We start from the raw sequence: 27,415 nt of genomic DNA, 5'->3' as shown, positions 1-27,415 counted from the left end.
GAAAGATGCAAACCTTCGTGAATGGATGTCTACGTAACATCCTAAGGATTTGCTGGCCAAACCGTATATCAAATGAGGTCCTTCATAGAAGGACAGGCCAGATAATGGATTGGATACGCTTCAAAAAGGTGACGACTGGAATCCGCTCACACAAAAAGGAAGATCTATACGACCGAGAAGCACATTACGGAGGACAGTCGAGGAGGAATCAGCGTCATAAGGCAAGAGTTGGAGGAAGCTGAAACACGTATTCGTAGTACAGGCCCTATGCCCCTTAAGGGGTTCCCAAAGGACTTAACAGGTTTGAGGCACTAAGTTTGTTTTTAAAATAAGCACAAAACTACTAATTTGGCTTCCTTTCCTTATCAGTGTTATAAAATTGTAGAAAAGCATTCTCAAACGGATGTGGTTTATTAGTCAAGTTAATCACCTATTTTCAATTTAAAACCTATCTCACAGGTAGAAAACAAATTGTTAGGCTTGGTGACTTGGAGTCTAGACCGATCTTAGTTCATTTAAGTGTTTCCGAAGGTAGCTTGTCCAATTATGATTCTCCATCAGTTTCAACATCTTAATATTTGCATACGAAATTAAAATTTTTAAAGTTACATACTCGTATAATTATAATGTTGCAAACAATACATTTTAAAGTTTGAAAATTGGTGTGAAAAAAACTGATCTTAACCTTAATGTGTCAAAGTGTTCTGAGTTAACTTACAGTCACTTAGCAAAACTCAGTAAGAGTTCGCGAGATTAAGAAACCTTGAATCAAGGCGTAAAATGTTTAGTGTTTTGTTTAATAGTAATATTCTTTCAAATTACATTGATTAGGATTTTTGCTTTCTTTGATTAATATTTATGCACCTTTTCGATCTTTAAGGACGCTAAATTTCATATTTAATGTTTTCATTCAATAAATTATAACCAGCGTCAGCGTTGCACGTTGTTCAGTTTTGAATATGTACTTTAATGAACTAATAACACACATAGTTCAAAAAGTCTCCGTACAGCAGCTTTTTTTTTGTTGATTCTGAGATAAAATTCTTATTATTAATCATTATTAAACAAGTATTTTGAAAATAGTTTTGGGGTCGAAATAATGTATTTAAAATACTGTTTTTCAAAATGCTGTTAATAAGGCTAAAAAACAAAAATCGTTTGAACAATGTAAAAAAGTGCGCACTTTTTTACATTATCAAAACGCTATTTACAGCATTTTGAAATCAGAATACTTTTTTGAACCAAATTAATTGATCTTTCAAAACTTCCAGTATTATACAGTAGTATGAGTTACAGTATTTTGACAATACAGCATTTTGAGACACAGTATTTTAAATGTACAGTATTTTGAAAAACAGAATATTAACCATACAGTATTATGATCATACAGAATTTTGACAATACAGTATTTTAAAATACAACATTTCGACCCGCCCCTTGAAAATCGCAATTTTTTTGAAATTTGGTAAAAAAATATAAAGGTGGAAACTAAGTTTTTTATCAATACTACCACTTTGGTTTTTACATTAATTCCTACTTTTTTTTCAAAAAACACAAAAATTAAGCTGCTGTTCGGAGACTTTTTGGACTATGCGTATATCTTACAAGAAATCAATTTAAAAATTCATTATTAACATTATTGCATAAATTCTTGTAATTTTTCCGATTTATGTAAATCAATATATATATTTATCAATATTTAATTATAACAAAAAATTTGTATATATTTTATAAGCAAAACTGTGGATTGTAGATTTTTTCAAATGCAGTTAATTTTTTTGTTATTTCTATTTCCTTTCTACTTATATCAGCTTTTATTTTATTTAAACTTCAAGAATATACAAAATATAAGCTTGACTAGACCGTAAAGGCTCTTAATGTACTTTTAAGTAAATTTGTACAACCAAAATGGTGCATTTATAAAGAAAAAATAGGCTGGGATGCATCTTTTACCAACAATATTTTTCATATAAAGAAATAGTTTACTCGTAGTTTGAAAATCTATCTCAAAGTTTTGAAAAAATATTTGAGTCGAAAATCAATTTTTATCAAATTTTATTAATTTTTTTGTTAGTTTTTTCGTAAGAAAATTGCCAATTCTATTTTTCTCAAAATTTTTCAGATTGCTGAAAACAATATAATTATAAGCTTAAATTAGTTGGAAGCCATAATCTCAAATATTTGAAAAGATATTTGAGTCGAATTTCAATATTTACCAACTTTGAGTAATGTTTTTTTTAGGTTTTTATTTTTATAAAAAAAAACTGTCCATTCGATGTTTCTCAAAATTCTACTAGATGTTAAAAATTTTATTTTTTGTTGTTTTGGAGATAAAATTATTTTGTATTCCTTAAATTTTAAAAATGACAAATTTTTTGTCCAGTTTTTTCGATTTATAAAAAAAAAACGATAATTGGTAAAAAAAAAAACCAGCCACGCAATTTTTTTGAGAGTCTTTTCTGAATCTTTTTGAATTATTATCTGTACAACAACATTTATTTGAAGTCGAAATCTCTTCTGATTCTTGAGCTATGGAGGACGAAAAAAACGTCGCGAAAGTACAGAAATACGGACGTTAAGACGTACGAACGTACGTAAACACGCACGCACCGACATCTTTCTAAAAATTTTTTATATCGACTCTAGGGACCTTGAAACGTCGAGAAATGTCAAAATTTTCAATCGGACACATTACAATAACTTTTTAGATATCAATTTTATCGATCAAAATTTTAGTTCTGTTATTAACCGTAGGAAAATCTTGAACTCATAACTTTTAAAATCGTTTTTCAAAGTTAAAAACAAATTTAAATCTTTTTTGCGTTAATTAATTAAGTAAGAAAAATAAATATTTTTTGTGTTAAATTTGATTTTCATTTAAGTAGCTTAACAGAAGTTTTAGGACAAGCATTTTAATTTAGATTTTTAGTGAAGAACTTAAATTGGTTGAATAAATTAGAAGTAATTTTATTTTTTATTTTTTTATTTAAGAATTCATTTTTAAAAAATATTTAAAAAAAATTTCCTGCGGTTTTAAAACTGGCCCCGATCTTACTAATGCCAAGAATTGTTTATTTAGATTATCTAACTTATCGGTATAACTTTTACGCCTGTTATAAATAAAATTCTCAATTAAGTTCAATTTTGTTAAAGAATTAAACACGACAAACATAAGTTTGATTTCAATTTCGGATCCAGTTTTTTAAAATGAGTATTATTCTGATATTATTTTAATTGAAAAAACCATGTTTTCGTTTTAGTATAAATAAATAAATGCTTGTTTTTAGTTTTAAGTTTTTGTTATTGTGATTATTAAGTTAAAGTATAAAATTTAAAACCTTAAAAAATAAAGAGTGTGTGTGTATTGATTAAATTTATTTACATTTCCTATCAACTTTTTCACGACACCAATGAGGATGGTTTATAAAAATAAGGTATTTATGTGTTTAAATGTTTTTTGTTTTAGTAAAATTTTTATCAAAATAACAAGAAAAAAAATATTTCTAATTTTTTAAAACAAAATTTAAAGAATTACATTTATTGTTTTTTTTTTTATATTACAAAAGAAAATTGAAAATTAAAAGTTACAAATTAACAAAAAAAAAAAATTAATAAATAATTGAAGTGAAGCTTAGCATTTTACGTGTTAATTTTTTGGTTTGATAACGTGATAATCACCTCACTAATTAGCGGTTCCATCAAATGATTATCAGTGACCCGGGTCATAACCGTCTCCGTGAATGTCGACTTTGTTATTGTTTCTGTTATGAGACCTAATTCGGTGGGTGCCGGAGGCAACATTGGTAGATCCGGTACGGCCTTATTAACGGTGACTGTGACAGATGGACCAACACCATCGTGTTTTGCCATATGTACTTGATGTTGGCTACCACCACTCAAAAAGTGCGCAGGAATCATTGCTTGGAAATCATCACTTGTCAGTGGCCTTGGTGGGGGTTGTGCCATCTTAAATTTTGGATTTTCAATTTTTTTTTTGTTTATTTTTTTAATTTATTTTTAAGTTTAGTTTTGTCAGTAACATCAAAGGGAAGTGTGGTTTAATGATTGTTTTAGCAATGAACCAATTTTTATTTTTTGGTTATAAAACATTTTTGTATTTTTATATATATATAAAAAAAAGAGAAGAGAAGAAAAAGGAAAAATAAGATGATAATAGGAATTTTATAATTTTGTTATGTTTTGTTATTCCTATTTTCTTAATGCTTTAAAATTTAAAAAAAAGCTTAAAATAACTTACATATAATGTAATTTTGGTTTTAATAAACTATGACATTTTTTGCAATTTATAAATATTATCTTTACTTTATGTTAAATATTATTTATTTACAAGTCATACATTAAAGATGAAGGTAAAAAGTTACTTTAAAATGATGGAAATTAAAAAAAAATGTATGTAAAAATTATTTAACAATAAAGTAGACATTACAATAATTGGGGATGCAAAATTTAATATTACATTTGCCAATCCAAAACGACATTAAATTAAATGATTTTATTGATCTTATGATGCAGATGCTTATGGGTGCATGCACGATTTATATTTGCAATGAGTTTTATTTCGCCAAACTAATAAGAAATCATTTTTTTTATATAAGAAATTTTTTTTAAATAATAAATTTGTTTTATTTTGTTATTATTTTTTTAATTTAAATAAATCACTCAAAAAATAAATCACACATTTGGGATTTTAGTTGAATTATTTAAAAAGGAGATTCAGGAAGGTATAAAAACGGGAATATTTGTATTATTTGATATTTTTTTAAGATAAATCAGCAGAGAAAATAAAAAAATATGTTTTTTTTAAACAAAACCAAAATTCCAGGTCGAGCCCCCAAATTTAATTTAATATCATAATGTAAGTTCGGATTTGAAGTATTTTTTTTATTGGGGTCAATAATATGATCTTAACCTAGCCATTGTGGATAGACTTAAAAGGTTATTGATACCTTTAATTTGGTTGTTAAAGAAACCTATAAACAGATATAAGAATTACAATATAAATGTATTTATTTCACAGGAATAAAAACTGGTTGACGATATAAATTGTGGATTTCAATTATCGAAGTGCACAATTTTATTTTTTTATGCACTGGAGCGTGTGCGCATCATTTTACTTTATAGAATTCTGAACCAAATTCAAATCGAATTAATTTTCAAAGTCTGAGCTTACAACAAACAAAGCTTATGTGGAAAAATTAATAATAAAAAATATTGTAATTGGAAAATATTTGAGATGTTTTTTTAAAATTATAAATTTAATAAAAAAAAATGTTATCTTTTGAGAAAAAGTTCTTCAATCTTTCGCTTGAGAATGCGACCATTTAAAAACGTTAAGCATATTACGACCATTAATTTTGATTAAGTTCACCGACAAATATTTAAACATCTTGTGTTTTTTTTGGGATTTCATATATAAATTAGTAAGAAATTGAAATTATAACTTAAGGAAACTGATTGGTCGTATAATCAAACTGCCGGTCCAAACTGTTAAGAGGTTCAAAAGCAAAAATGAACTTCGAAAGTTTTATGAGCAGGTGAAACGAAATTCACAAGTACATAAACTTCAAACCGAAGGCTGCAAAGTCGAAAGAGGATATATCTCAGGACATGGAAATACCACTCTTGCAGATTTTATAACGGCGACGACAAACCGAATTCTACTGTCAGGCAGGATGATCTATTTAATATAGACGACGAAAGCCAACAATCCCGTCTTCCCGACTAAGACGACGCAAAAATTGCCTTATCTAACCTGAAGACTAACAAAACCACTTGTGCAAATGACTTCAATGCCGAACTTCTCAGAGCAGCTGAAGATAATATGGTTAGGAGCATGCACCAACTTATCTATGTAAGATATTGTCAGAAGAAAGCATGCCCGAAAAATGGAACATTGTTATTAAGAGTTCGATTCTGAAAAAAGGATACCTTCTTAACTGGACCAACTATAGAGAATTCTACTTCTTGGAGCTCATCGTCAAAAACCTAATAGGTCCTTATCAGCGTGTTTTAAGACCAGTAAAGCCCATAGTCGTTCAAATATTCACAATAGGGCAGATCATGGAAAAATACCAAGGACGTCAAATCGGCACCAACCATCCCTTAATCGATTTCAAGACCGCATATTACAGCATTTACAGCGAAGAGCTATATAGAGCCATGTAATTCCTGGCAAACTTGTCTGTTTGTGCACGATGGCCATGGCCACATTTTTGGATGACAAAAAAGTCTTCTTTAACATTGTCCTTGAAAAAATGAACACTTTTTTAAAAACTCTGTCAAATTACTAGCATATGCTAATGATATTGATATGATCGGGAGAACTCAGCGTGATGTCAGTGGGGCTTTTGTGAGTATCGAGACAGAGGTGACTAAAGTGCCGCTAAACGAGTATATTGCCCTCATCATCCCCTTCTTAATATACGCTGCAGAAGCATTGACTATGACAAAAGCGGATGAAAACACTTTGGGTCCTTTGGGAGAAAAGTTCTTCGTATGATCTACTTGATGGAAAAACGAGTTGTGAAGTCTTCGAATCCACCCGCAATGAGCAGCGTGTTAGAGAAAAACCTGGGATCAGGTGGCAAGTGGAAAGTGACCTCACCCAACTTGGAGTGCGCAACTGGAGACATCTAGTTAGGGACTGAGCTTGATAGAAAAGTTTGTTGAGTGCGGCACTAGTTCACACATGACTGTTCACCTTAAGTAAGTAAGTATACTACAGATAATATCTATTTCCGTATTATTTAACAACTTGGTCGAGACAGCTTACAAGAACAATGCTATATTTGTATTATTAGATTACATCGACCAGAGAATGAAAGACCGATTTGATTCTAAACAAAGTGTAAACCAGAATGGAAAGAAAGATTTGAATTTTCTTAGCTTCAGTTTTTTAAAACACTTGCCAAGAAAATTTTGTAGATTTAATTCTATAAGCCAGTTGTATTACAGTTGGTACGGAGTCACCAAAAGATTTTGTAGGACTATACAAAAATTCATAACAAGCCTTTAAAAAAAAAGATCAAATAAAAATTGAGTCTTCATCTCATTGGAAAACACAGACAAAAATTAAATTACCAAACATTAGCTGAAATAAATTGAAAAAAATCGAACGTCAACGAGTTATCAAACGTTCCAATGTCTTAAAATGAAAAACTCTTAAACTGATTTCGATACTCAAATAAAAGTCAAATTCCTATCTGCAGCACAATTTCACTTTGCCTTTTATCTGCAGTGGTCCTACTGCCGATATTTTACTCAGAACCGTCTTTTGTTGGAAAATCTATCAAAAGTATAGTAAGATTTTGCACGAATAACAAAACCAATATCCGTAGTATGAATAGTACCGATAAAAAGTAAAGTAGAATCTTACTGCGGATGGGCTTTTGACATTTATACGAATCTCGCATGGATCTTATGTGATTTCGTTCTCAAATGTTGGAACGATTGATATTGAATTTGTATCTCGATAGCTGTGTTCGTTGAGTAGTTATAAATTTGGAATCATGTGTTTTCCATTGGGAAAAAAATCAAGCTGTTACTGTTTGTATTACTTAGTTTTGTTAGTGAAAATGGACTAACTTGGCTTATTTTGCAAGAGAAAACAATAGAAAAGATAATAAAGTTTTACTGTTTCCACCAAATGTTTATCGCAGTTTAGTTTAAATAAATCTTTTTGGTGTTTCCACCGCACAAGAAGATTTAAAAATGATTAAGTTTGACAGCACTTTCTAAAATGCAAATGGTGTTTCGATGTGTTAAGTGATGACAATGAAGAACTGATAAGTTCAGCACCATATAAGAATATGGAGTAGCATGTGCAACGGACATGCAAATACACAGACCATAATGCATTATCAGTGTAACCGACTCCTATACAAAAGTTTTTCTTTAGAATCAAGCTCATTTCAACTCGATTCAGGCATATATAGAATTAAGGCTAGCTTCAAGCTCGCTAAGGCACCACATGCTAATGTAGTAGTCTACAAACAAACCCCCTTTTAGGAGCAATTGTTAAATTAAATGTTTGTATAGAATCTCAATTTTCAGATGTTTTCTTAACATTTCTTCTTGAAAATTGTCCATTTTATTTGTTTTATTTAGTTTTTTTTTTTGCTTAATTTAATTTTAAATTTTGATTTTCACGAAACTTTCTTGTATTTGTGCTTTTTGTATTAATTTTCAATTTTTAAATACAAAAATTTGGCTACTGCCGATGCGTTTTCTTGGGAATTTCTTACCATAGGTACTATTTATAAAATGCCAAAAAAACACGGGTAATAGAAATGGAAGAAAAACACTCTTATGTTTGTTAGCAGACTTAATTAAAATCCTTGTACTTTTGTATGAGCATAAATTGGAAGTTGATAGATTCACAAGAAAGGAATCAGAACAGATTTTTAAAAAATTTATTAAAGTCCATTCCTTACTTATTCTCAACTGACAGTTTTCAAATTATACCTTACCTTTTAGAAACCATAGTACTAGTGTAAATTTCTCTTAATTCAATCAAAATGGCATAATTTTATTTTTTTAAGGAAAAAACTACATTAATTTAATTTAAACTGCGCCTACAACACGTAATTCTTGAAGGTCTTACACTATAGTTGAATCCTTGATTAAACTTATCTATCATCTTTATCAAAGTCTTTTGCTTCGCAATTAAGCCAATTCAACTAATTCCCTTCTTTTTGTTTTTATTTTTTTTTTGGCTTCAACTTTCTTCGTTTAAATGAAACACTAAAGTCAAAATGAATTGATATTCATTAAATTTGAACGAACGAAACGCTTATTTCAATTTAAGGATAAATATTTGTTCTAAATCCTTTCGTTTCGTTTCTTTTACTTTTCTTTCTTTATTATGATACGTATACATTATATTAGCTTAGCTATAAAGCTGAGGCTACATCATAGATAAAGTATTATATAAAGATAAATAGCATTCATTAAGACTATAGTATTATCCGCAAGAAAACTACTTAATTCAATGAGGTATCCCTTTTCATTAACCCCAAAAACAGTGTAGCCTTGTTAGCCGTTGCGTTCGTTTGTGGGGATGATATGATGGCGGGCTAAAATAGGGTCAGCTATAAAAGTTACAAGGGTGAAGAAAAGAAGACAAATATATAGAAATATAGAGAGATAGAAAGAGAAAGGAGAGAAAGTTAAGAAAAATCAGGACTGAGGACTAAGGACTTAGGACAAACCAAACAAACAGAACGACCGAATGTAATTTAATTAAATCTTACTGCTATTCCTATATAAACGTCAACAACAACAACAACAATTTGAACAAACACAACAACAAAACATATGATTTCTTATTAGTTAATGAAACTTTATGAATGGCGATTTGGCGAGCAAAACAAAAACAACAAATATTTCTTTTTCATAATTTTGTTCCCATACGAATACGAAAAAAATACATATTGGTTTATGTTAAGACTTAAGGAACACACAATTTTAATAAAATGAAATTTAATTTAAAACTAAATAAAAAACATATGACAACATAAACAAAATATGTAAATAAAAATTTAAAAACCTTAAATTATAAATTTAAACAAAATAATAAAATACAGGATATATTAGTATTAAGGTATTTGAAGCTATAAATCTTACCTGAGTTTCGACATCTCCGCTGGTAGTTGTTGTTGCTGTTGAAGTTGAAGTCGAAGTTGAACCATTTTGCGACGGAGGCGAATGATCCGATGGAATGGAATTTGAATGTTGTCCCACCCGATGGCGTGGCGCTGGAACTGGTTGTCCTGTAACAGCATCAACAATTGTGTCCGGGGTAGCTGCTCCTGATGGCGTTGGAATGCGATTTGAGTCGAAACCATTTGTCTTTGTCGTCATTGCGGTCGATGGCGATGGCGGCGGCGGCGTTGAATCATTTTTATTGTTCGACGAATCGTAGGCAAATGATGGAGTGATGTATTTGGGTTGTTGTTGGTGTTGTGATTGTGATTGTGGGGCGAATTCTTCGGCAATGTCACCGATGGAACGATTCAGCCCAGCTGTTGGTTGGAGTGGTTGTTATGGTTTTACTTAATTGATTTAATTTTATTTTTGTTTCTGTTATTTTCTTTTTAATTAGTGAATGGGATATCTTTTGGGGTTTAAAATTTTCATGTTAAATTTAATTGACCACAATCATTGTTTTTTTTTTGTACGTAATTCTGTTTTGAGCCCAGAAATAAAATGGTAGCTTTTGGGTGTTTCCATAAATCTGAAATTTATTTAAAGTCGATTGGAAAGTGAAATTAACTCGGTGTACTTTAAACCCTTCAAATAATGTGGCGGAAAAAAACGGTTGAGACGTGGTCAAGAAGAATGTATAATTTGTGTACCTTAATACATAAAACAATAAAGATAATACCTCTTTGATTAAACTTAAAGTTAACTCAATATTTATGCCTACAAATTAAATTGAATAGAATTCAGTCAAAAAATTAAACTAAAATATTTTACTTCATTTCATTATTGATACGCGTAATAACCATCATATCTAATTTATCGATACACAAAATAAAAAAAGTCACCATATTGGCTATTTCGGTAGTCAAATTGACAGCAAAATAATCAATTTTTAGGCGATAAACGCGAACGTCAATAGGACAAATTTTGGTTGTCAATTTTGAGAACCGACCTTTTTTACCAGTCAATAGTCAATATGACAAATTGGCAGTCAATATGACAACTGCGGTAGTCAATACGAAAACTGCGGTAGTCAATATAGAAACGTTGGTAGTCAATATGACAACTGCGGTAGTCAAAATGATAACTGCGGAGGTCAATAAGAAAACTGCGGTAGTCAATATGAAAATTGCGGTAGTCAATATGACAACTGCGGTAGTCAATATGACAACTGCGGTAGTCAATACGAAAACTGCGGTAGTCAATATGACAACAACGGTAGTCAATATGAAAACGTTGGTAGTCAATATGATAACTGCGGTAGTCAAAATGATAACTGCGGAGGTCAATGAGAAAACTGCGGTAGTCAATATGAAAATTGCGGTAGTCAATATGAAGACTGCGGTAGTCAATACGAAAACTGCGGTAGTCAATATAGAAACGTTGGTAGTCAATATGACAACTGCGGTAGTCAAAATGATAACTGCGGAGGTCAATACGAAAACTGCGGTAGTCAATATAGAAACGTTGGTAGTCAATATGATAACTGCGGTAGTCAAAATGATAACTGCGGAGGTCAATAAGAAAACTGCGGTAGTCAATATGAAAATTGCGGTAGTCAATATGACAACTGCGGTAGTCAATATGACAACTGCGGTAGTCAATACGAAAACTGCGGTAGTCAATATGAAGTTGTTTTATCAACTACTTTTGTTGTCATAATTGAATATTGATCTATTGACTAACTTGTAATCAATTCTTTGAAATAAGGTTGTCATGTTAACTATTTTGGTAGCCAATGCGACAATTTGGCCAAATTTTAAGTTGACTATAGACAATATTACAACTTTTTTGTTTTCTGTGTATGATAGACGGTGTCGTATTTTTTAAATGACATGAAATGTCAGTACTTATTTAAAACTTTTAAAATTGAAAGCTATAAAATACACTCAGGAAGACATTCTTATAAAGATATCTTAGCAGAATAAATCGTTACTTGTATTAACGTTTAAACAATTAAAATGTAAAAAAGCTGTAAGAAGTTTTTCCTTAAAGTTTTGAAAGACTTTGGTAAATTGGAAAATTTATGTACAGAATATCTCAACAATTTATTTGTTTTCTGTTAAATGTTTTCAAAATTAAGGAATAGCAAAAATAATTTATGGTCAAAAATGTCAAAGCATACATTTTAAGAATTTGCAAGAAAATTGCTGGAAACGTTCCTAAAAATTATAAGACATTTGTAACAATGAATTCGAGATTTTGTGATACATGATTTGGTTTTTTAAACTATCAAAAGTTAAAATCAAATGTCAGATTTCTCATCTTTACCATTTTACACTATTTTGATGTTTTTAAAGCTAATAAAATCTTAAATCAGTTATTTTCAGTCAAAAAATGGTTAAAAAGAATACAAATTAAGTTTAATATTTCCAAGTTGATAAAATTTAATTTTTGGTATAAATAAATATATTATAATTTATTTATAAAACAAAAAACTTGTGATTTAATTCATTGTCGAAACCTAATAATATTGGATCAAAATAAATAATTTCTTAAATAGAATTGACTTAAAATTTTATCGTGAAATTAAAACATATATTTTACTAATTTTAAAATTTTTGCTTGAACCAAATTTTGACTTTTTCGTTTGCTTACAAAATTATTGTAATCTAGTCACGTTATACAGAAAATTTTAATACACTGGTCGGCAAAATACCCTTTACTTTCTGTCCCACAAAGAAACCAGATGTCTTTAATTTGAATCTCGCCTTTAAATTTACCTTTTAAATCAGGTTTTTCAAATATGCCTTTTTAAAAATGCTAAAAACAACTAAAAACAGGACTAGGCTTAAACTCTAAACTATTTCTTAATAATAAATTGTATAATGATTTTGCAAAACAGAAACCTTTCTCTTCTTGGAAAAATTTAAATCATTTTAGTGTCTTCCTTACTTTCGGAAAATTGGTTATAAGTCTTTATTTGATTTTATACGAAGTTTTGAGAAAACCTTGAATTTTATACTTTTATAGTTTTAATAAATACATTTTGAAGTTAATTTTCAGAGCGATTTTAGAATCATAACATTAATCTTACCTATTTGCAACCATGTTTTGAAAATAAACGTTTTTAACATTATTTGTTAATATATTTCGAAAACTTGATTTAAAAGAATCGTTAGGATAATAGAATCTTAAATAAAAAAAGCTTCATATGAAATCCAAAAACGTATGAAGATTTTTCGAATATTATTTGAAATAATATAAATATTTCAACTAAATATTGAAGAAAAAAATCTACTTTTTAAATGTAGATAGACTCAAAAATTCTATATCCGTGTTCTTCTCGGATAACATGTTGAATTATTTCCCAACACCAATAACTACCTGTTTTGCAAGAAACTGAAATACTCTATCAATAGAATTTATTTTTAAAACTAAAACAACACTTTCTAACATATATTTCCAATACCATTTTATCCTTGGGTCATTTCCATTCAACAGAAAAAGATCCTTGTTCATATTAAACAAGTATTTGCCAATGATTGTACGATTCTTTTTTCCTATTTATATTTCATGCTCCTAGGAGTATACTCACCTGGACGATTGGCCAAATATCCCGACGGGCTTAATGCATTTAAAACTGACGGACTACGTGGACTTAATGGCGGCTCTAGTGGTCCTTGGATTTCACGTTGCAAAACCAATCGCACGAATCGCTGGTGGTCCGTTAAAAGTTGTACAGCTGCGTCATGGTAGGCATTTGTCATATTATTTCCGTTTATCTGATAGAAAAAAGGAATAACACGTAACTCACGCCGTCGTTTCGTAAAAAAAAAATCATGAAGAAGAACCACAACTCACCGCCAAAACCCGATCGCCAACCATTATTTTACCATCGCGATGAGCCAAACCACCTTCGGTGATACGTGATATGAAAATACCATCACAGTTATCTTTGAACGGCGGAGAACCTTTACCACCGGCAATACTAAATCCTAGACCCTGGTTAATTTGATCCCTTATCAGTGTTGTATGGAGGGTAACTTTATGAACAGGAAGGTCCTAAATAATAAATCAATGTACGTAATTTTTTTTGTTTGGTTTTTTGGTTAAGAGGGATTTATTTGTTCGTCCTTTTCTTTAGGAGGATTTTAAATTTTTTGAAAGGTGAAAAGGGTACATGAAGTACCTATGTAGATATATTTAGCTTTTTGGGGCTAGAGCATACCTTGCCATTTTCTAAAGTTCCATTTGTGGTAGCCGGGACTATGTTGGTTGTGGCAGGTATAATATGTTCAACATTTTGTGGCTGATACTGTTGCTGTTGTTGCTGATGTTGTGATGCGGTAGCGTTGTTGGTGGTTATCATCATATTCTGTTGGTCCTGATAATTGTATTCATTTGGGAGGATTTCAATGGGCGGTGGGATGGATTTATCGTGACGGACATTTTGTGGTCGGGTTTCAACTGAAATCTAAATATTTTGTCGTTTTTTTTTTTAATTTTGTTAGGTTCGAGACCATTTTGTTTTGTATGGTGTAATGCGTTGGTTTTTATTTTATGTATATTTTGCTTTTGTAAGTAAACCATTGAATCACTTGTTTAATAATTTTACTAGCAATGCATTTTTAAAAAATATTAAAAACTATTAAATTTAAGATCCAAAATAAAAATGGTGCAATGGATCGCTCAAGACCGTTTCTGAAAACTTAAAACCAATATCAATTTGAATTTCTTCACACAGATATTTGATGTTTGATAAACGTAAGTTGAAATTTCTATGCATATACATATATTTGACATTTGTACACTTAATGTCAACTTTTTTGTATTGGAATGGATTCACAATAAAATTGTTTCGATTAGGTTTGGATTTTAAAACAGCAAATTTGTGCAGCCTGTTTTTAAATTTAATCAAACCAACAAAACCAAATTTTCCTAAATATTGATTAATGAATTTTCAAATTTTTTAATCGAGGCATTCAGAGTGTAATGCAAGTATAATATTTCATATGTCACTATGTGAGTAAAGGAAAGGGATCGTCCGTGTGAATGAATTTTAACCTTGTCTATTACATTATATGTACATAAATGTTCTCATTAAACTCAGGGTTCAAGATAAAAAACTATTTTTATCTAAAGCTTTTGACAACAAAGTTAGAAAACATATGATACGAAAGTTAAAATTTAAGTACATTTTAAAAGTCTGCATTGGATTTGAATAAAATGTTCGAATTGAAATTTATAAAAAGCAAAATATTCTTGGCGTTTTTAACTTGATTTTGCATTAACTAGTTCTCTGTCAAAGTTCTCAAGATGATTGCATGAAAGCAAAATCAAAGGAAAATATTGTAAACATAGAAGATTATTTTTTTAAAGCTGTATACAAAAAAAAAACGATTTCTGTTTATCTCCAAAATTTTAATAATTTTTTCAAAATTATCAAATAAATTGATACTTTTATTAAATTGTTACTTACACAAAACAAAAATTTCCAATGCAAAAGACAAAGTTAAAAATGTCATTTTTTTTGATATAGAAACGTTTGGAAGAATTTACATTTAAACAAAAATATTGATAGTCGAGGTTTCCGGAGGAAATACCTATTTTAAAAGCTTTTCAAGAAGATCAGTAAAAGAAACAGTGACAGCTAAAAAATTCACCAAATATTAAAAACAATGACGCAAAATTTTAAACAACCAATTGTTAAGGGGTTAACAATTTACTAGTTATCAATTTAATAACTATTTATCAATTTACTAAGGGAGTCCAACATTTTAAACCTATCTTTTCGTTTTGCTTACTAGTGAGTTGATAATTGTCTTTTATTAAGGAACTTGCATCGAAACATGTCTAAAAAGTGACAGTTCGTGAAAATAAAAAACAAAGCAACTACGCTTAAACGGACCCATTAGTTGGAATTTCAAACTCTAGACTGGACCATTCCATCCACTGCTCTTATAAGACTAATTGTACAGATGTTATATGAATTTAGTAAATTGTGTGATTTAGACTTTAGTAAATTGTTGAGGGGTAGTAAGATGTTAAAATTGTTTAAAATTAGGTAAATCATCCTTTAAGTTAAGCAAGTTGTTAACAATAAATTTGACAAATTACTAAATCATTTGAAATTTTGCGCCAATGACTTTTATTAGATAAAATTAGTTTGAAGTGAATACCTTCAATTGTTGCCAAGACATTTGCGTCGAAAATCAGTATTCACCAAATTTTGAAAGTGTTTATTTTTTTAGGTTTTTATTTTCTGTAGACAAAATAGATACTTCAATTTTTCAAAAACAATAAAACAAATAATATATTCAATAAAATATAGGTTTTGAGTTTAGGAATTAAACAAAAAAATTATATATTTTAAATATGCAGAACTTTCTAATGAAATATTGCATTTTGACAACTTAGAAACTAACTCTAAGGAATGGAAACAAATGACACAGAAAAAAGTGTCAAATTATTTAAATGACAAAAGAAATTATAATTAGTGAAAACTGACGTAAAATTAAATTTATTGTCAGTATGATTACATTTTTAAAGTGTTGCATACTTTATGGTACTAACACAATTTTTTTTAATACTTTTGGCAAGCATTTTTAATCATCCACTTAATAGGTTACTGTCATGCAATGTGTATAAAAACACTAATAACTTGATTGTATAAACTTACGGTTTAATGATCTTTTCGTTTTAAAATTCTAAAATTTCAATCCCCTAGAACTTTTTAAACCAGCAATTTATATTTTCCTGAATTATGTTGAAAGCTATACATAGATTGGTCAATTCATCAATAAACATTCCTTGCAACTTTACTAAAGAATGCTTAGGCTGCTCTTTTAGACGTGTGGTTTTTACAAAAAAATTTAAAGACGTGTGGTTTTTTAAAAGTTGGGGCCGTGTGTCAGCAAAAACGCGCCAAATATTCTCTTCAAAGGTGTCAATAGTTTTGGGCTAAACAGCGTTGACAAGCGACTTCGAACAACAAAATAAATAAATAAACAGTCCATGAAAAACCAGGGCCTAAAAACTTACAAACTCTGAAACGTTCCTGTGTTCGAGTAATGTTGAAAGAGATGGAAGGGACATATGTATGCCGAATCCGAACGGCTAATTTGAGAAAGCACTTTTCATGAAAAGAATTACTCTTGGAAAATTTGTCAATTCCTAGCAAGAGGCAGCACCCGTGAAAAAGTTAGGTGGCACAGGTAGAGATTGAACCCAAGAACCCTTGCATGACCAACGCACTAACCATCACGCTACGGGTAGGAAACATAAAGCATACTAATGTTAAATGGCACGATCTTGGACCGGAAATATTTTAATTACCAAAACTTTCCATTAATAAATTGATTGTTTAGTTTTCGACAACATTTCGTTGGTAATAAATTTACGCTACTTGCAAATGTTTTTCAGGAGTTAGTCTATGCATTAAGAAATGGCAAATCAAATTAGGTTCAGGCGACTTATAAGAGACTTGAAAGTAAAGCAAGTTTCTATAAAATCCAATTGGCCAGCTGCCAAAAAATTGCCTTTCAATTAAGGCAACGCGAACGATGTTTCCTTACTTTCTCATAGGTTCATGGATCTTCATCAAATAACAACAAGTGTGGAGAGAGAAGCAGAAGTCGTGAGGCTGACTATTAATTCCGGCAAAACTAAAATGATCAGCCTCGGATCTTCTCAAATAAATATTTTCTCGCAACCGGTGGAGAAATTGGAAAGCTTTCAACACCTTGAAAATATCGTTTTCGTGGAAGGCGGAACCGAACAAGACGTTATCTGCTGCATCGGCAAAGTAAAAGCGGCGTTCGGTATGTTGTGAAAAATTTGGAGGAATAAGTCTATCAGCTTAAGAACAAAGCTGCGACTGTTTCGCACAAATGTCGAATCTGTCCTTTTTTATGGGTGCAGCACTTGAAAGGTTACTCCAGGCATTACAAGAAAGCTGCAAACCGTCGTGAATAGATGTCTTCGTAACATCCTAAGATTTTCTGGCCATTTCATAGAAGAACAGGTCAAGACATATAGACTCTATAATACGAAGGTGTTATTGGCAATGAATTGGACATAAACTTCGAAAAGGTAACGACTGCATTGCAGGCCAAGCAATTCAGTGAAAGCCGCTCTCACACGAAAGAAGAAGATCTGGACGACAGAGAAGCACATTGTGCAGGGCAGTCACTAGGTAAAAGTAGGAGGGAGCTGAAACACATCTCCTTAAACCATACACGTGGCCCCTTTGCCCCTTAAGGGGTTCCCAACGGACTTAACAGGTTTGAGAACCTACTCGTAAGTAAGTAAGTAAGTAAGGCAACTTTATTGCAAAGTTGACTGTAAAGTGAGACAAAAAATTCCTCGGTTCCACTCGTGTCAAAATGACAGCTAATCATAATGTTGCATACAACTGAAAGCTGAACTTTATTAAAATGTAATTAAATTTTTTTGTAATATTCTAAAATTGGAAAAGGAATTAATAATATCTATTCAAAATACAATCTACAAGTCGAGAAGGAATTGTAGCTTGCCTGAGGAGTTTTTGTGTATTCAATTATATTTGTGGTAGTTTTTGCTCGATCAACTGAAGTTAGAAATTAGTGAAGTAAAGTTCCGAGTTTAAAGTTTCAAAAATTTGAAAAAACTAACTAGTTGCCTTAGTCTAAATGTACGTTCAAGGAAAGGAAATTACTGCTAATAAAGTCGCTTATATTGGCTGAACCTGTCAATTTGAAAACCAGACGTCATTAAAAACACTCTTTACTTAAAATTAGGTGATTGGCCCTTCGAATAAGAAGATGTGTAGAACCAAGGATTCTGAGACATTTTTCGACAAAAACTTTCCTAACTTAAATCAATAAAAGAGCTAGATTGCAACTATGACTATTTTTGCAGACATCACTGAAATAAATTTATGTCATTTCATTTAAGGCGCTTTTCAAAAATATATATAAATCTCATTAGATACCAATACAGTTTTTGAGTCTTGACATTAATGTCAAAATTTAAATTATAATGCAAATTTGTGTGTCTTATGGAAAAGTTAATGATACAAAAAGAAAACCAAATTTTCTAAGAAACTTATCATATCACTATCGTATTTAATGGTAGTGGTGTGCCCCAAACCCCTTTCATTCGTTGTAGATGTTGACGTTGTTGCCTTTGTCGTCTGCTCTGGTTTTTGGTTTTGGTTTTCGTTTTCGGTTTTGGTCTTCAATATCAATAGCATCTTCAAAACGAAATATGCATCCAAAAGTAAATTTGACAAGAAATCGATTCGATGACGACGGGATAAATTTCTTGATAGCTCTTTGCACCCTTGAATTCGAAGAATCTCAGCTGTACACACTTTTCCAAGTAAATTATTCACATTTATTGGATTTTTCTTTTTCTTCTTCTTCTTGAACTTCCCGTCTTTGAGGAGAAGACTAGAAATGTTACCATATGTGGTGTTTATGGTGTACTCGTGACCGTATAAGAGTATTCTCAAGAAACAGTCCAAAGAACCTCTTTCGAGTCACTTAAATTTTCTTCTACTTTTACTTTTTTTTGTGTGTCGTTTCTTTGTTCCTTTTTATTCGGATAGCTGTACAGTGCTCAAGTGAATATGTATATGTATGTTCACTGAATCTTCGAAATATAGGACCGTTCGTATTTTTTTTTATTTCAAACGCAATCTTATGTCACTTGTTGTATTTTCCCCTCGAGACGAATTTTATTTCTTAGATATTTTTGTATTTTTCGTTAAGAAGAGTTGAGCCTTTATACGAAGTAAACTTGGGACACAATAGTTGTTGCATTTTACTTTTGATAGTATGCGAGTACGTATGTATAAATGAAATGATCCTTGGAAGAAGTTTTTCTAGTTTTTGGAAAAAAATATTTTAAAATTCGTTTAGTTTTGGACAAAACGACACAAGAAAGCACTTAATGTAGAAGGTCTGAGACGTTTGCCTCTTTTTTCCTTCTTTGAACCTGGACTTACTCCTATATACTAGTGTATATCTTAATAATAATATATGTACAATAATTTACTACTTTGTTGACAGACAAAAGCAAAACATTTATCTTGATGGAATGACATATGGATGAGATACTTTTAAGCAATTTGTTAAGATTTATAAAAATTATTTTTAAAAAAGTTTTTATTTTTAGGATAGAAAGAGAGTAGAACTGTGTCACTAAGTTGATGGGGAACTTTACCCTTTACAAAAAACCATTATTTTATTAATAAATAAGTAACTAAAGATAAATCATTGATTGGAAAACAAGGACACCTTATTGACTATTTGAGAATATTGTTATTTTTTAAAGTTTTTTATGACTTGGTTCAGATAATTCTTTTAGTTTTCCATTTTTTTGGAAGCAAAAACTACAACGCGCACTTAAAGGGTTACGACACAGGCAAGCAATTAAGAAAGGAGGATAGGGTTACTAAGGGGAAACCGATGAACATTGGTTTTGAATGTCTGCACAGTATAATGAGTGGAAAACATTGAGCCTGGTAAAGCATTTCACATTCGTGAAGTGCGGCTAAGGAAAGAATCCCAGTACCTAATATTTCATCCTAGAAGTACGGCTATTACGGTTAAATTGTTTAAGGGGAAGAATTTTTCATGAAAATAACGATAAAACATTCATGACCATGGCGGTGTTCAAGAGAATCGAATGTTTTAGAAATAAAATGATCTCCTATCATCCTTAAAGCTCTCTTTGAAAAGACTCATGTACATTATTAGGACTCCAGCCCAAATATGGAAATTATACTTGAGTTTTGGACGAATAAAAGCTTTTTAAATTATATCCGGATCAGAAGGGGTACAACACTTTTAGCATCGCCAGAGAAAACCTAAACACTTAGCAGCATTTTTGGCGATCTCGAAGATGTGATAACTCCTCAACAAATTGTTTGTGATTCACACACCTAGAACTGAAAGCTTTTCAAGTACCACCTACAATGGATAGTGGCTTTGGGTAAAGAGCAATGCTTTTGCGATAGTAGTTTTCGAAGCAAGGTTTTTGATGTCCCATTGCTGTCAAGATCAAAATTTAATGAGCTTAGCAGACACTGATGTTCGCAGTCAACATCCGAAGAACAAGGATGAGAATCTTAAAACGAATATGAAAAGCTGAGAGTATTGCTATCAGCGAAACAATTAAGTGGATTAGAAGTATCAGATAAAAGATCATTTACAAAAATAAAAAAAAACAGAGTTTTTTTTTGTGGACATCAGGTTTGAAACCGTCCAATACTACTTGAATTGATAAGTCCGAAAGGTAAATACTAACCCAACAAAGAAGATATTCAACAATACCAAAGGCGTGCATTTTCGATAAGAGAACTTGATGCAAAACTTTATCAAATGCCTTTGAAAAGCTCAGTGGTAAATATGCAAAATAATTGTAATAATTTAAAACACTACTCGAGCCCGATGGCTAGTGCGTAGGACTTTGATGGCAGAAGTCTAAAGTTGAACTAATTTCTGTGCCATTGTAAGTTTTTTCATAGGTACCTGCCTCTTTCGAAGAATTGAAAAGTGGAAAAGTGTGACTTCAAGAAATTGTGGACCATAATTCATCAAGTGCTTGTAGACCTTAATTCATCAACGAGTTTGGTGAAAAATACAGTAGCTGAATTTTGCATATTGGACGCTAGAAATGATTGATCGAAAAGTCATCTTTTTGGTCGAGGTCTGTTTTGGAATCAAGTTTCTCAAAAGCCGTCGAAAATACAGTAATAGAGCAGAAGCTATTTTATGTGTGTACTGTTTTAAAAAGTTTAAAAGTATTTCTTGCAACTTTCTTATGATTGAATGGATCATTTCTTTACTTTGCAGACAATTCAAGTTCTTAACACCCATCAAAGCTTATGCTTTGGTGGATGCCAATATGGAGGATTTCTACTGCTACTGAAAAGACATAAAGAATTTGGTTAACAATAAAAGATCTTGCACAGAATTATAGGACCTTCCCTTTGTGCTTGAGCCCTTTTTTTCTATATATTTTCAACAAGCTTTCATATTCATAATAAATTCAACACGCACTTTTTAAAAATGAAAAGTCGATAGAAAAACTTTTCTTTTTTTCCAAATTCCATCATTGAAAACTTTAAAAATCTCATTAATTTTTCCTTTGACAAATTCCAGATTCAATATTTTCAAAACAAACAACAATTTTAACTCTCTTTTATCCTAACAAATAAGAACTACCCCAACCATTATAACAATCCCCAGCTTACCTGTGATAATGAACCATCTTCGCTGAATATTGGATGACCTATCAGTCGAGTTACCTCACGTTGCACAACCAATACCAATACAGTACCACAAGCCTTCAAAACTTGAACAGCCAAATAATGATCAGCATTCTCTACAGATCTTCCATTAACTTTGATAACTTTATCACCGACTTTAAGCCCCGACAAATCAGCTGGTCCTCCTTCGGTAACACGTGAAATGAATATACCCTCATCGTTACCCTTAAACGGAGTTGAACCCTTGCCACCGGCTATGCTCAAACCCAATCCAGCTGCTGTCCGTTCAATATGGATCTCATATTGCTCTGTTCGCAGTTCTGTAACACCATCTGGGACATCTGAAAGAAAATATAGAGAAACAACAATGACCACAATTAATATAAAGCTCTACAAGTATAGTCGAATGCACATAAAGGACATAAAAGGGAAAAACTAGTTGCTGATGCCATGTTGCAATGCAAACCCAACAACAAGGGTTGCATAACTCTGTTTGTATTCAAGTCACGAAATGTAATTACAGGTATAAAAGGACAAAGCCAGACCCAGACTCAGACCTAGAGCCAGAGCCAAAACCACCACTGTTACCAAGTTACCATGGAGCCATGGATAGATACATCAAAAATTAATCAAAACCATGGCAGGAAAAAGGCCACATAGAAAAATCCACCTCTATATGGATGCGAATGGAACATTGTACTTTTACACCATAACATCAGCTACCACACCACCTCACCTCACCACCTCTGCTGCCCTATGGAACCTCTCAACTATACGAGGACGAGAAGAACTAAAGTGCAGCACGGTCGGTGAGGCTGTGATTGTTGCTGTTGCCGGTGTCCTTTTTAAACATGACTCTCAGGTCGCTCTCTCACCGTAATAATTCTTGTCCCTGTTCGAACTAGAACCAGAACCAGAGTACGTTGTGATTATTCGAACTTTTTTATCCTTTCTCTTTAGCGAATTGTAGGGACTCCTGCCGGATGACAGAGAACTGCGTAGACTTCCGGTTGCTAACGAGGGACTGTTTCTGCCATCACCGCCATCGTAAAATGTTGGCCTGCTCTGATTACTTCGTGAGAACAACGATGAGGACTGCCCACTTGAACGAGGCAGAGAATTGGTGCCCTCTTTGACTTTTAGTTTCACGCTAAACATTGTTTCAGCTTTTTTACGGTCGTCGTCGCCGCACCGTGCGTCGTCGCTCCTCCAGGGGTTGTATCCTGTGTGCTGCTTTTCGGTTTTAATTTGCTTTATCTTATGGGAATTATATCCTTTTCGCACGAGGACTTCTATTCATGTGAAGTTCCTACAACATTTTTCTGACCTTTAAACAGACATAGAATAAAAGTTAGAAAAGAAAAAAAATGAACATTTGTAAAAATTGATTAAGTCCTGTACGTATATCCTTTTTTTCCCCAAGGTTAAGGGTAAAGTGCAATTGGAATTCTATATCACATTATATGTATGCAGTGTGAAGGAGATGCAAGACCTATATCGCAAGGAGGAGAGAATTACACTTCCCTTTTTATTCGAATTGACGTTCGGTTTTCATGTGAAAAAGATTAAGTCAGTGGCAATGGGAAAACTTCGTTTACACTCATGAAATTGCAATTTAGATTGTGTTTCTTTTTTCTACCGTCTCAATGTCGTCGTGTCGGAGTCATTGTCGGGGTCGTTCTTGTATCTTCCTTTGGAATGTGAGTCATGTCGAAAAGATTTGTGACAACGAAAGAACTTTGGGAACATTAGAAAACATCATTGTGTAAAGTTTTCTTTGGGAGCGATGATTGGCAAGACAAGTCCGTAGTAAAGGTTGACAGCGCCCTCTCTTTAAAAAAGAAAAATTGACTTCTTACCGAAAACTGGTTAGAAGATTAATTTAGATTAATAATTTCTATCTACAAGATACATTTGCAAGTAAAGTTCTTAGACCACCCCCTCCCTAATTTTACGAATACACATTATAAACCTTACGAAGGTTTGAATTCACTATCATCGGTGTTGAAGGTTTCTCTTAAAAATCGAGATTTATTTGAAATTTAAGGACCAAAATTATGATCCAAAATGATCAATCTATAAAACTCAAGACACACTCGAGAAATTGGCCCCAAAATTCTCTTCGGCTGTCCGCCCATATGTCAAGTATATTTCGTATTGAAAAGTAAATCCTGCACTGACAACAACAGTCGCACTCTAATGCTTTAGCACCGAGTATACGAGGATTGTAATTTGACATAAAAATGGAATAAAAGAGCTAAGGACACATCTTTCGAACATGATGTTGTTTGACATAAAAATGAGTTTATGAGATGAGATGAGAATAAATGATGAACAACAACTATATTACTTATGTACATATTCTGCGGTTGGGTTGTTTAAGGATATTTTTGTTGTTTTCTTTTATGAGGTTATAATCATTTTGGTTATAAAAATACGGATGAGTTGGAGTATTCTTGAAGTACAAGTACATTTATGCAATACTTTTTTTGATCAATAAATGTATCTATAATACTTTATATGTAATGAAGTTACACCTAATGAAATTCAGATACATACATGGAAAGAGAAAAAAAAAACTCTAATAAAATTTTAATTTTTTTATATTTTATGATTTTACCAATTTGAGTTTTTTTTACTACCAATTTTAAAGACAACGTGTACAAAAATTGAAAGGGACATGAATCTCTTAATACAATTCATATTGCACTAACGGGTGTTTTTTAAACGTGTGGTTTTCAATTAGACAATGCCTTTCTTTGGAATTGATCCTTTTGGCAGATGTCAATTGATTTAAGCTTGTGCAAATTTATTACCAACAAAAAAACAACACAGCATACATTTTTATCGAAGGAGACTTTATGAGCGCTATAATAAAGTGTTTTTTTACTTGTAGCAGCGTGACCTCCAAGATCGTGCGATTTAACGCCGCTGGATTACATTTTGTGGGGTTATGTGAAGTCACTTGTCGAAACTGCCTTCATTGCTGCAAAATGTGGTCGAAAATTTGGACTTCCCGTAGGAAGCTATTGTAACATTTTTCGAATTGAAAATGTTAACATTTCTCGATGTTTTAAGGTCTCTAGAGTCTAAATAAAAGATTTTTAGAGAGATGTCTGTGCTTGCTTGTGTACGTACGTTGGTACGGATGTTCGGGATCGACTTAAAAAGGTGCTCTCAAATAGGTAGAGTGGATGAATTTCTTACCATAGCAATTTTAAAAACCCAACATATCTCACAAAACGATGACACTAGGGACTTTAATTAAATTGTTAATTAATATTGTGACTTATCAAATTTTGCAACAATTCAACAAAGGGTTTTTTATAAATTCAAAACAAACTGATTAAAAACAAACTGCAAAAAAATTAATATCACCTCGAATATTTTACGAAAAAAAAAATTATTTTATGTCCAAAACAATTTTATGAAACAAAGAATAACGTTTTTGACATCTGGTAAAATTTTGAGAAAGTAACTAAAAGTTGATAAAAATTGATTTTCGTGTCAAATATCTTTTCAAAATTTAAGATATTAGCTTCAAACTAATTACGTCTTTTAGAAAAAAACTAAAAATTTGTAAAACATGGGTTTCGACTAAAAATCTCGTAAGCAAAAATAGATCTTGAAATCAAGCTACAATCATTATATTAAAAACATTGTTGATAATTTGTAGTTATTTTTCTTTAGAAAAATTTAATTGACAAATTTTTAAACAAAACGCGAGAACCAAAACAAAAAATTAATAAGAAAATGTTTTTGACTCTAGTCTTAGGAAAACAAACCAAGAGATTCACTACGAATTATTTACTTCACACAGATTATTGTTATAAATATTTTTTTTTCAACGTTTTAAACAAGACAAATCGGCAGACGGGGTTAAAAGCTATTGATGTGGGTCGCATCCCAGCCTCTTATTTTACTTCTTTTCAATGAATTTGGGAACGAAATAGACAATTTTTTAAATACAGAGAAATATCATGTTTTCCAATATGGACTTGTCAATTTTTGTTTTTAAATAAAACGCAAACCATTTCACAGAAATTTCAAAAATCTTTTTTATTGACTTGAAGAAAAATTTAAAATATTTATGAATGGAACTCGATTGCCATAATGTGGCCACCGTAGTCACGTTTTCATCGGTCAATTTGTTGCGATCTTTTTCGATGATTCCGCCACACATTTTACCTGAAGTAGCAGCTATTTGCATTCAATTATTATCTCTTAAGATCTCATTGACTTTGGTAGTTTGGCATTACCCAATGACTTAACTTGGCCCCAAAGAATAAAGTTTAAAGGCGTTATATCGCCCGAACGAGATATCTCATATCTTGAGAGATAACACGCTAATCAAATATACTCTTTCATATCTTCTTATTTCGTCAAAAAATAATCGGTAATCATTGCAGTAAAATGAGGATTGCCCAGTAACGATTTTACTGAATAAGTTAACAATGACAGTTCGATGAGTAGTGAAAGAGTGTGTTCACAAATTAAATTCAAAGCTGTCAAGTCATTGCTGAAAACCCCTTTATTTGAAAAAAAAAAAACACTTAAGTTAACTAGTTTGAGCCAAAGTTAGAATTTTGCATATGAATGCGCAGACTTGTATAATACCCTTTCGTCGATATTAAAGGGAACAGCAATTAACTTGAAATATTTTTCTAATACGATAATTTGATATTTTTTTAAATAAATAAAGACAATGTTCTTCCGGAATTTATTCTCCCTACATTATTTAATTCCGAAAGGAAATTTTTAAACATTATTAATGAAAGAGAAACATTCAGAAATTCCCATAAAATAATTAGTTTTTTACTTTTTTAACGATGATGTTTAAATCTTTACACTATAAAACCTTGATTAATATCTTTGTGATGTAATTTGAATTTATTTATGAATTTATTAATTCGTAAAAAATGGATTTTAAGTTCTACTTTCCTTCAGTTCCAACCTCTTAAAACACATAAGCTCAAAAATAAATTAAAACCCCAAAGTTGACATTACAAGAAACCATTTGCCATTTGGTAGAAACATGCTTACTTTTAGGAAATCTTCAATAAGTTTGACTCATACAAATTAAACTGCCATCCTACTGCTTCAAAATGAATTATTTACAAAATATTTGCCTCTTACTTTCCTCATAAAAAATGACTAAAATATGAAATATGAATGCATATTTCTACAAGTGTTCAAATTATAAAACAATTAAAGAAAAACTCAGCTGTTCGTATTAGTGGTGCTTCCGAATTACCGAGTGTTTGAACTACTGTGATCTTATTGTATTCCTTTTCAATTCGATATTTCGGAACAGTACCATTGATAACTTTTTTTGTTTTTGAGAAAATATTAAAATAACTTTACAAATTTCATTGTGAATATGCAGACAAATTACATGTCGTAAATAACAAGTAAAATTCAAATAATTGTTATTAATTCAGTTATAAAAATGTTACAGCCATTTTTAGAAATTTCCTAAGCTTAACAGTTTCC

General features: G+C 31.3%; 1 protein-coding gene across 16 annotated transcripts in view; it reads right to left on the bottom strand.

Annotated features, from left to right (window-relative positions):
- Positions 1-27,415, bottom strand: part of LOC129953701 (protein lap4) — a 448,072-nt gene that overhangs the window by 160,379 nt on the left and 260,278 nt on the right. For 13 of the 16 annotated variants that reach the window (XM_056067065.1, XM_056067064.1, XM_056067066.1 and 10 more), the window contains 6 exons: positions 21,908-22,263; positions 13,895-14,140; positions 13,528-13,728; positions 13,262-13,448; positions 9,646-10,043; positions 3,679-3,966 (listed from right to left, as the gene is read on the bottom strand). In XM_056067065.1, the coding sequence (XP_055923040.1) occupies positions 3,679-3,966; positions 9,646-10,043; positions 13,262-13,448; positions 13,528-13,728; positions 13,895-14,140; positions 21,908-22,263 (1,676 nt within the window). Of the gene's footprint in view, positions 1-3,678; positions 3,967-9,645; positions 10,044-13,261; positions 13,449-13,527; positions 13,729-13,894; positions 14,141-21,907; positions 22,264-22,797; positions 23,250-27,415 lie in introns of all 16 variants that reach the window. The other 3 variants (XM_056067063.1, XM_056067057.1, XM_056067060.1) reach the window with 3 other exon arrangements.

Source organism: Eupeodes corollae, chromosome 1 (genome assembly GCF_945859685.1).
Source record: "Eupeodes corollae chromosome 1, idEupCoro1.1, whole genome shotgun sequence".
NCBI classification, from domain to species: Eukaryota; Metazoa; Arthropoda; class Insecta; order Diptera; family Syrphidae; genus Eupeodes; species Eupeodes corollae.
This window is presented reverse-complemented; position numbering and strand designations above follow the sequence as displayed.